This window comes from Zerene cesonia, chromosome 18 (genome assembly GCF_012273895.1).
Source record: "Zerene cesonia ecotype Mississippi chromosome 18, Zerene_cesonia_1.1, whole genome shotgun sequence".
Classification (NCBI taxonomy): Eukaryota; Metazoa; Arthropoda; class Insecta; order Lepidoptera; family Pieridae; genus Zerene; species Zerene cesonia.
The window spans coordinates 3,953,234-3,963,913 of NC_052119.1; the positions used below are offsets into that span (position 1 = coordinate 3,953,234).

Sequence of the window (10,680 nt, forward strand, 5' to 3'; positions counted from 1 at the left end):
GTAAAAGTAATAAATGTTATTTGCAGTTAACAATTTTGTTTTTTCTTTATTACAATATTTATGGCAAGACTAGGTATACATATTGATATACTTACCTTCTACCTACTTACATTTACATTTTGAAAATACATTATCTAGAATTAATTCATTTTATTTATTTTTCGAAGTTTATGATTTTGACATCTAAAGAAGACCCCGACTTTTATCGATCATTTAAATGGATAATTTACATATCCTCACCCTAATTTAAACTACCTAAGGTACCAACGTTTTCTGGCTTCGTCTTCCTGACTGAATATCTTTTACTTTATACTTATGTTTAGCGTTTCAATTGTCTATACTTAACGGACATCCCTTAAAACGGTTGAAATTCCCAATTGGCATATTATTTTTTAGCAAAACATAATACAGTTTTTATTCTTCAAGGTCATAAAATACGCAATGATGGAGCATACCGAACGATCGAACTGCTACCAAATATTAAAACATTAAATATTTGAAACCCTTAAATGCATACATATTTTTTCTTAATTTACAAATGTGACACGAGTTAATTTTATCTGTTAAAAAGTGTCTAAAATGATTGATATTAAGCAAAATGAGATTCTGTTTTATTTTATTTTGTTGTTATAGCGGCGAGGAAAATATACCGTATAACGTATAACTGCCCATCCGTCACAGTTTATAAGTTACAGCCTGGTGACTGACCATGAGCCCGTACACTTTCTAACTTCTTACGTGTAGTTTTAAATCAATAAAATAAACAAATATTCTTTAAAAAAATAATCCAAAAAACACGCTTTATCGGTGGAATTGTGTAAATTGTCATACATGCTCATACACAGGGAACAGGTACGTGAGGAAATTACTGAATCCTGGCAGGATCGCCAGAATTAAATTATCAGGCTAATAAGATAAATTCAATTATTGTATTGTCACCGATCCTTTGTTAGCGTAAAACGTTTCAATTAAATCTGTCCTTTAAAAGTATGACAAATTCGAGTCTTAAGGGGTCGGTTACGTACAAACATACAGGTGTAGTTATTAAAAGCGTACTAATAATGCAAATTCATTTTAATATATAATTGTAATACGAATCACTGGCGAAGTATTATGTATAGGAACATGTACACATGTAATTAGGTGGACAATTTTTTTTTATTGTTTTTGGTAACAATTTTTACACTGCTTACCAACGGATTTTTTTACTAAAACTACTAACTCATCGATACGTGTTGTATGTACGAGGTATATTTGCTTTTTGATTTTTGACGAAATTAAAACACAGACCGAGCACTCACGGCTGAAAAGCTAGCTGAGTGATAGAGGTAATGTATCCTTTTCTAAAAGGGTGACCATACGAATTTTACTATGTAGTATTAGGACATTTATATTTTATTATATGCACATAAGCCGAGATTTGTTTACAAATAATTTCAAAATTAATTATGCATTGAAATTAAGGTTTCCTGGCAATATCAAAGTCCTGAGACATGAGACGGCCTGTTATCAACTTTCCAGTAATTCGCGAGAGTTCGAGTCTTATGAGAACGTCAATTTTTTTTTTTTCTTTATTTTAATATAATGATCCTTTTTTAGAAAGAGTTTTATACAAGATCTGCTTTTTATACTCAATCTTTTATAACACTCAGAATTATAATATTGTCGTTAACATAAAATTAGTATGCCAACTTTTCGCCAAAACATCAAAACCATTTTGTGGGTTCGTTTTTACAATTAAATTAAAAGGACTGTATTCCTGCAGTGGGAACATGTTTGAAGCGATGATGATGGTGAATTATAAAACGTTTACAAAACTAGCATAAACATAGCAGTTGAAAGAGTAGTTATTAAGCATAAATAAAGAAATTTATAGTAATGAAATGTAGTTATTTTAATGTAAGGTCACTTTAAATCGTAAAAAAAAACACAAAATATAATGTTGCTACTTAAAATATTTCGGACAAAAATCATTTTTTATGTTGGCACCACAGAATATATTATATGCTGGCAAGATAAAAGAATGAGACACAATACCTTAGTCGTATTCCTAATTCTCTGTACAAGCATAAATGAAAATATAATACATAATGTTTGTATAACACAACTGTTATGATTTATGAGTCTGTTAAGTATATTTAAATCCAATTGCAAGCTTTTACAAAATATTGTCAATTCCTTATTACCTATATCATGACATAGTGCTGCTACTAGTACAACATAAAGATACATTTTAAATAATAAATTACATTTAGATAAATTAAAAATATAACTTAATTATATTTAACAACTAACATAACAAAACAATACATTATTAACACCTAAAATCTCACAAATACTGGCCACTAACATCCGTACTCATTCATATAATGTACAAAAATTTGCAACTGTGGGGTACGGATTTTGCACTAAAGTGAATCACCGAAGTTATAGTTACGTAGGTAATTTTTTTTAATGAAACTGCTTCATACAAGTGCCCTCTATGAATATTAATTTGCATTAGCAGATACAGGCATAGCCATAGACTATACACTTATATAGCAATACCAATTTTTTATTTATCTATTTTCTGCACAATAAAACTAAATAGAATGACGTGATTAACGAGTTTATTTGTAAGAAAAAATTACTTTGTTGTATCGTTTTTTTATTGTAATAATTATTTTTTTATATAAGTTTCAATCTGACAAAACTTAGTACCATTTTGAATATTTTTTATATGGCAACACTAAACTTAACATACACATTTGTTTTTAATCTGTATGTCTTTTTAGATTTGATTCTTTGCCGTGTCGATTCGGGTAGGTCTTTCAATCCCAAAATATCATAGTAAACGTTATAATTTTTAACTTAAAATCACCAGATTTTTCTTTTATAATAGTCTTATGATATTCAGCAATGACTATTTCCCAAATTTACGCATTCAGTGCTTTTAAAAAACATTCCGGGAGTTTGACATCAAACACGCACAAACGGTAACCTATTGAAACAGCGCAGTGAAATAAATGTGATATTTTGAATTTCAGCGAAGACGCCAGTATGAAGTACAATAAACTGGTTACGTCCTCGAGGAGGAAAAACAGGAAAAGGCATTTCAGCGCTCCTTCCCACATCAGGAGAGTACTTATGTCCTCGCCTCTTTCCAAGGAGCTCAGGCAAAAATTCAACGTTAAATCGATGCCCATTCGTAAAGACGACGAAGTACAGGTGAATATCTTAAATTTTTTAACACGAAATATAACCTATTTGCCGATTAAAACACCCTAGCCTACCTATATTTCGTAGCATTATTTGTCATGAAATAACAAATTTAATAGTTGTCGTTTATACACGTGTTTTTTTCATATTGAGCTAATGTTATGTTTATTACTACAAAAGTTTTTCTAAATGCAAAACAAAATGATGATGACAAACCATTCTTAGACCACAGATATTTGTCGTCACTGGAGAGGTGAACTTGAGGTTTTCTCTAGTCAGCTTCAAAAGTGTATGGCTAATCTGTGCCATGGTGTATTTATGGCTCTGATTGTTTTGCAAATTAGAATAATAATATACCAAATATGACAAAAAATGTACTAAAATGCCATGTGCTGAAGAATGAATCCTAAACATTAATGCTTGCTGACTGTCTAAATACATTAAAATATATGCCGACAAGACGTTAAACTATGAAACAATTGTTTTTTTTTTACTATTTGTGAAACAGTACCATATATGCCAAATATTTTCTGTAGATAATTTAAAAATAGTTAAAATTGTGGTGACAGGTTGTTCGTGGTCACTACAAAGGACAACAAGTTGGCAAAGTTGTGCAAGTTTACAGAAAGAAGTTTGTTGTCTACATTGAGAGGATTCAGAGGGAAAAAGCTAACGGTGCCAGTGCATATGTTGGCATCCACCCTTCAAAGGTTTGTTTTCAAATTGTAGTGTTTCTATATCACATTGCATGCAAGCTACTCTGATTTACAAGTAAATGGTTATTTTGTATTAGGTTAATAGCAATGTTCTCTTCCCTTGATGGCTGACATCAATGGAATGGAACATTCATCATCTTTCTTGACTTAATGTTGTCTCTTCATGGCCCATTTTGTTTTGGTTACTTTTACTGAAAATGTTACATATAATTAATAAAATACTATATATTATGAGATAAAAAGGATTCTGTAAAAGTAAGCTAATGAGCAACTGCAAGTAAAATTGGTTACCTACCTAAATTATGTATCAACTAATAACAATAATAGAAATGCAGGTCATGTAAATCCTTTATGATGCCCTAAAAACAATTTTACTTATTTTGCAAATGCAACATAGAATTTAATTTTATTAACTCTGGACATATATAGCAAACCTTGAAAATAAATTTTCGATCCCTTATCTGATCTGGGAATGCATCCTTAAGATGCCCATTGAAAGTATTTTTTGTTTATAAGATAATAGCTTTGCCCGCAGCTTCATATGCATTAAATTCTAAGTAGTACCCCTCTACATCCTTTTCTATTGTTATACATATAAACTTTCCTCGTTAATCACTATCTACTTTAAAAAAAACCATCCAAATCAGCTGTAATTTAAAGATCTGAGCATACACACACAGATGGCAAAAAACTATTTTATGCTATGTAGTAAAATAAAATTTCTTCTCAATATAAAATTATATGATGAAAATATTTACACTTAGGCTTTATTATGTCACATATTGGTGAAAATCAATATGTGCATGATATTGTTACTGCTGAGACAGTTCCATGGCTCTGAAAATCTAAAACTTTGATCTGATTGTATCCTTTTATATTATAATAATATAATGCTAATACAAGTTTGATAATTGCAGTGCGTCATCGTCAAGCTAAAAATGAACAAGGATCGTAAGGCGATCTTGGACCGCAGAGCAAAGGGTAGATTGGCGGCACTCGGCAAAGACAAGGGCAAATACACTGAGGAAACCGCTACTGCTGTAGAGACCTCGTGAACATAGATTTAAGAACAATAAAATTATTAAAACACACATGACTTTTCTCTTTTGAAATCAGTATGCCTGTCTGAAACAAATCATATTGAAATATAATTATATTAGTATAATTAAGTTTGACTCTACTATTTATTTCAATAAGCAATCGAAATGTTGGCAATTCATAAATATTGGAAACAAGTTAAAAGCCCATACAAATTTATAAAAACATGGTTTGCGTTGAGGCTTAAAATGAATAGTTGAAATAAATGACATAAACCAATAAAAGTTCAGAAGGATATTTATCTTGCTAATACTTAAATTATTTTTACAAAAAAAAATAGGTGTCTGCTTGATATGAATTGTTCTAGGCATTTTGCTGAGAAACTGACGATTATATGTTTGATTATGATTATATGTAACAAAATAATAAATTGATGCCAATTCAATTCCTGTTCAACAAAAACACATTTTATATTAACATAAAAAAATATCGCAAGCTTCCAAGGTAAAGTTTCTCGCTGGTATACATTCATGTTCTACCTACATACAATAACATTAAAAAATTAAATCGACTCTTGTCACTCTGTTCCAGTAGCGAGCCTCGATCGTATGTTTGTTTTTTCTTTGTGCTTTGTAATTCCGTCTAATTGATCTCAATAAAGTTGAAATTATTTGATTTTTTTTTCCTTTTGGTTCGAGGTTTTAAGCAGTGCCATTATGATTGATTTTATATAACGTTTGTTTCTTTAGCTACAATTTTCATCATCGCATTTTAGGACTATCCTTAGTCAATGTTTACCAAAGTTTGTGTACAATACAGCCGACGTATCTTGGCGAACCTGAATTTCGTGCAGGACGCTACGCAATAACTCTTTAGGAGCCAAATGGTGATATGAGGCGACGACTATACGAGTGTACATGCGCGAAATTTCGAACATAGGCTCTGCCTATGTTAGAAATCCAAGATACATCGATCGGATTGTACCTAGTTATTATTTATTATTGAAGTGAAGCGAAACACAAATAAGCGTAAGTGTGCGCTGTGTCATCCATAGATTATACATTTATATACGAGTGTGGTCTGTGGATCCGATGATCCACAGGCTACATTGATTTCAGTATTGTCAAATGACAATTGACATATTTTGTCATTCAGCCTACAGCTATCCAATTTGATAGATAACCTAAATTTGTGAAAATTCATGCTGTTTTCAATATATTTCTTTTAAAATTAAATCCATCTTTGTGATGTCTAATTAGTTAATGCAAGAATCATCAAGTTTTTAAATGTGTAAAGTGTAACTTGGTGATTGTGGTATAAATTATTCTTTGCATAATGGATTCGCCGGTATCAGCGTTTGCCGTTTATAGTACTCTTAAACCCAAAAAACAAAAGAAAAATAAAACAAGAAAGCCAGCGTCACCGAAAATCTTACCAAAAAAAACTGTAGACAATGATACGATGCATAAAATTGGATTAAAACTCAAGAAAAAGGGAAATATACAAAAAAATGGTAAGATTACTAAAAAGAAAACCCAGAATAAAAAAAAAGTGACTCAGAGAAAAACAAAAGTGAAAGTTGATAAAAGACTTGATGATAAAATCCTGATATCAGATGATGAAGACATCCCTCAGCTAATACAAGGACCTTTACAATGTGATATTTCGATAAATACAAATGACATAGATTCTGGGACATACTCCCCTCAAAGCAATGAAAGCTTTGAATTCACTCCTGTGAAAACTGACAGCAGTGAAGAAGGTTTAAAAATTCTTAAGTGGATGATAGCACCTTGTACAGTTGATGAATTTTTAAATCAAATCTGGGAAAAGAAGCCCATTCATATTTCTAGAAAGAAACCTAAATACTATAAGGAGCTTATTACAACACCAATGATAGATAAAATGCTAAGAACAGAGAATATTCAGTTCACAAAAAATATAGACATTACATCTTATATAGATGGCAAAAGAGAAACACATAATCCAGCTGATAGAGCCCTTCCTCCTTTAGTGTGGGATTACTACCTAAATGGTTGTAGCATAAGGCTATTAAATCCACAAACTTACATGTCCCGATTACACTTACTTAATGCTACCCTTCAAGAATTCTTCAACTCATTTGTGGGGGCTAATGCCTATTTAACACCACCAGACAGCCAGGGCTTTGCACCTCACTATGATGACATAGAAGCATTTATATTACAAACTGAAGGAAAGAAACGTTGGCGTGTTTATAAGCCCAGGGAAGAAAATGAAGTACTTCCACGTGTTTCATCAAAAAATTTTACAGATGATGAAATAGGTTCACCAATGATGGACATTGTTTTAGAGGCTGGAGACATGCTTTATTTTCCTCGTGGATATATCCACCAAGGTATGACTATTGATGGAGAACATTCACTTCATGTAACAATAAGTATGTACCAAAAACACTCATGGGCAGATTTATTTGAAAAAATGTTACCAGCAGCATTACAACTTGCAATAAATGAAAATGTAGAATTACGGCGAGGATTACCATTTGATATTTACGACAATTTTGGTATAGTACATTCTGATGTAAATACCCCTCGCAAGCAAGAAATTACTGATTTAATTATAAGCATGTTTGATAAAATTAAATCACATTTACCAATTGATGAAGCTGTTGATCAAATGGCTAAAAATTATCAAAGAGATGCTTTACCACCAGTTGTGTCCGATTTGGAGAAAGCTGTAACTGTGTATGGAGACACAGATGTTATGGTAGATGATGGAAAGGTGATTAACAGAGTGGAAATAAGCCTGGACACTAGGATTAGATTGTTAAGAAAAAATGTATTAAGAATGGTATCAGAAGACTGTATAAGATTGTACTATCATGTTGCAAATTCTCTGGAGTATCAAGGAAATGAATTACCTTTCTTGGAAATAGAAGAAGACATGGCCCCAGCAATAGAAACTTTAATAACATCATATCCAGAATATGTGTCTGTTGAAAATCTAGATTTACAAGATGACTTTAAAAAATTACAAATTGCTGATGTATTATGGACTAGGGGATTAATTATGACTGAATACCCATTAGAAAATATTGATGATGATTAAATGTTTCATAAGACAATTGTTTATTTTCTATCAAATACCATGTTCAAATTGGATAAGAATTTTATTTTAATAGCTTGATAGATCCTCCCTTATTATACCAACAATAATGACATTTTAAAAAATAATACACAATATCTACTGCAATACAAAATTTATTATAAAAATGTATGAGTAATTGAGCACCTCATTCATTTTATAAATTGATAATATCATCTTGGGTACATGTCTTAGCATACGTTTTTCAACCAAATACATTAGTAGTAAAAGTTTTTCTCATTAAAATTGCTGTTGGCAAACAGAATCCTTTATACCACTGAAGTAAATAATATAAAGACTTAAATATATGTACAGTCTTATATTGTTAGAAATGATCATTTACATAAATGGATACTAGATCTAAGAGTTATAATGTTTCTTAAAAATTGATGTGTACTGGCAGGCTTTTATAATTAAAGAGTTCAATTTAAAATTGCTTGTAATAAAGTTTTTTTTTATATAGAATTAAAGATGGTAGTAAAGTACAAGCTATGATAAAGTACATGTGATTATAATTTTAGTTCTATTTCTTGATAATGGCAAGACTGTATTTTTAACACAGTATACTTATGTTTAGATAACTCATGCTATAATTTCAGTTTGATGATTTTGCTCCTCCATGTTTGCTTTAGATGCACATTTGTATTTTTTCTTTACTTCATTGTTTAACCCCTCACGATTTCTTGCTATTTCTATAGCATAAAATTGTACCCGAGGAACCAGTATTGTGTTTGATTCTGAATAATCACCTTTAGTATCTGCCCTCATTAATGTACCAAAACTGTAATCTTCAACAATACTTTTAAATTTTTCACAATAAGCTCGCCATTTTGCTTTATTTGTGTTGTTTTTTATTTCATCTTCTTTGATGTATGATACATCTAAATCAGGGAAATCTTGTCTGAAGTGTGTGTATATAAGATCATCATGTGGTGTCAGTTTAAGCCACCTTGTATCAACTGAACACAAAACCTGCAATTTTTACTATGTTTAATTACTGTTAACCTAGCCTATGCGTTAAATAATAACCAATACAATATTTTTTAAGTATACAATAATTTCATATCAACATACATTAAAATAAATATCACTATGCTCCATTGCCCTAGCTGCCCATAAATGCTCTAAGGTCTCATCATTACCAAATTCTTCTGCTGGTCTGGTGAGTACGTCCTGAAACACAAATTGAGGTATTGGAGTACAGTTCAAGAGCAAGTTGTGTAAAGTTTTTGTAATTCATAATATTATTCTTACCATATTTAATAGAAATAAATGTGGAAAGAACAATTATAATTATAAATTTTTATTGTTCTATGTAAATTATTGTAAATTTAACGAAAACTCCTTCACAAATCACAATGCAATTACAAACACGAGTTTCTTTTGACTTTTAAGAATAAGAGCCGCAAAATGCGAATTTCGATTGACTTTGACAGTACAGAATCTGTCGTTATGCTGTCACCGCATTATAATACATGTTTCTTCTCTGTGGTACTGACTTAAAACTATAACATAGGTACATTTATTGCATAAATATTTTAATATTATGGGAAAGTAAGGGGATCAAAGACATTTTTTGAAATATATATGCAACGGTAAAATTATTGTATAAAATGAAGTTTGAACGAAGCTTGAAGTTAAAGGAGAAGTTTATTGTATGAGAATAATTGTTTTTGACAAATGCTAAACCGCCTTTAAATTGTCCGAATTAGATGAATTTAAATTAGCCCTTGGAATCTGGGACGCAGCACTTTAAAAAAAAAAAAAGAATTGTAAAAATATATTCACCCTGTAAAAAATTATGAGATAACAAACACAAAAAAATACGATGACGCAATACAAAATTGAATAAAAAGATAACAGATTAATTTTGTATTAATTTTTGTTTATATTTTATATTGAATATTAAAACAAAATGTTGGTGCTGCTGCTTACAACTTAGGTTTTTCATTTATTTATTACTGGTGTTGACATTTACAAAAAAGTGTTTTGAACGTGACCGGATTTAGAACGAGATAGCAGTAACCGCAAGCTTTGTTAAATATGGGACAAAGAAAGAGATAAAGTATTTTCAGATTTTATGTTTGAAACTTGACTCTCACTAGTATTTGATTGGAGATTGGTAAGAAGAAGGTGGCGCATGCGCTGTAAGCCGACGCCATCTCTAAACTACTGTGCTTATTACTTGTTGAGAAATTTCAATGATTTAAGATTTTATTTTATGCTAAATTATATTAGACAAGTGGTAATTATGGAATTTCTTATTTGTGACTGAGTGCCAGTGTTTTTAATAAGTGTTTACTAACTTAGATGAGAGAACGCTGAAGGCGGGTATCGGTGTTGCGGAAGTTCTTAGATATAGGAACGCATATTTTTTACGACTATTTCCATTACGATCGTTACACATCGTTTTTGGACATCTTTTAACGTTTTATTTTTGAGTGACGACTTGTCATAGATATTGCTCCGCCTTAAAACAGTTTTTAAGACTAGTGATAGAAAAAGCGGGCTGTTACTTTGGCGTTCTTGCGCGCGTACCGCCTATACATAGACAACTTGTGTTATGTATGAAATATGAATTATTGTTTTGGGTCAAAGACAT

The 10,680-nt window shown here is 30.9% G+C and overlaps 4 protein-coding genes across 4 annotated transcripts in view; 3 read left to right on the plus strand and 1 right to left on the minus strand.

Annotated features, from left to right (window-relative positions):
• Positions 1-2,699: 2,699 nt before the first annotated feature.
• LOC119833787 (60S ribosomal protein L26-like) lies at positions 2,700-5,005 on the plus strand. The gene is made up of 4 exons (XM_038357966.1): positions 2,700-2,801; positions 3,027-3,207; positions 3,768-3,908; positions 4,832-5,005. The coding sequence occupies exons 2-4, from the start codon at positions 3,040-3,042 to the stop codon at positions 4,967-4,969; spliced, it is 447 nt and encodes a 148-aa protein (XP_038213894.1). The 5' UTR covers positions 2,700-2,801; positions 3,027-3,039; the 3' UTR covers positions 4,970-5,005.
• Positions 5,006-6,076: 1,071 nt separating this feature from the next.
• LOC119833950 (bifunctional lysine-specific demethylase and histidyl-hydroxylase NO66-like) lies at positions 6,077-8,058 on the plus strand. The gene has a single exon (XM_038358197.1). The coding sequence runs from the start codon at positions 6,288-6,290 to the stop codon at positions 8,040-8,042; it is 1,755 nt and encodes a 584-aa protein (XP_038214125.1). The 5' UTR covers positions 6,077-6,287; the 3' UTR covers positions 8,043-8,058.
• Positions 8,059-8,526: 468 nt separating this feature from the next.
• On the minus strand, positions 8,527-9,506 carry LOC119834017 (protein PBDC1-like). The gene is made up of 3 exons (XM_038358293.1): positions 9,333-9,506; positions 9,153-9,251; positions 8,527-9,050 (listed from the first exon to the last, which is right to left on the minus strand). The coding sequence occupies exons 1-3, from the start codon at positions 9,333-9,335 to the stop codon at positions 8,661-8,663; spliced, it is 492 nt and encodes a 163-aa protein (XP_038214221.1). The 5' UTR covers positions 9,336-9,506; the 3' UTR covers positions 8,527-8,660.
• A 676-nt stretch (positions 9,507-10,182) lies between these two features.
• Positions 10,183-10,680, plus strand: part of LOC119833728 (proteoglycan 4-like) — a 29,180-nt gene continuing 28,682 nt past the window's right edge. Inside the window, exon 1 of the mRNA XM_038357887.1 lies at positions 10,183-10,323. The gene's annotated coding sequence lies outside the window, so the exon portion shown is untranslated. The remainder of the gene's footprint in view (positions 10,324-10,680) is intronic.

Bases quoted from the DNA above. Each gene is read 5' to 3' on its own strand.
- LOC119833950 (XM_038358197.1), top strand. From the start codon at position 6,288: ATGGATTCGCCGGTATCAGCGTTTGCCGTTTATAGTACTCTTAAACCC.
- LOC119834017 (XM_038358293.1), bottom strand. The intron at 9,051-9,152 runs GTATGTTGATAT...TAAAAATTGCAG, and splicing joins ATAGTGATATTTATTTTAAT to GTTTTGTGTTCAGTTGATAC.
- LOC119833787 (XM_038357966.1), top strand. From the start codon at position 3,040: ATGAAGTACAATAAACTGGTTACGTCCTCGAGGAGGAAAAACAGGAAA. The intron at 3,208-3,767 runs GTGAATATCTTA...TTGTGGTGACAG, and splicing joins GTAAAGACGACGAAGTACAG to GTTGTTCGTGGTCACTACAA. The intron at 3,909-4,831 runs GTTTGTTTTCAA...TGATAATTGCAG, and splicing joins TTGGCATCCACCCTTCAAAG to TGCGTCATCGTCAAGCTAAA.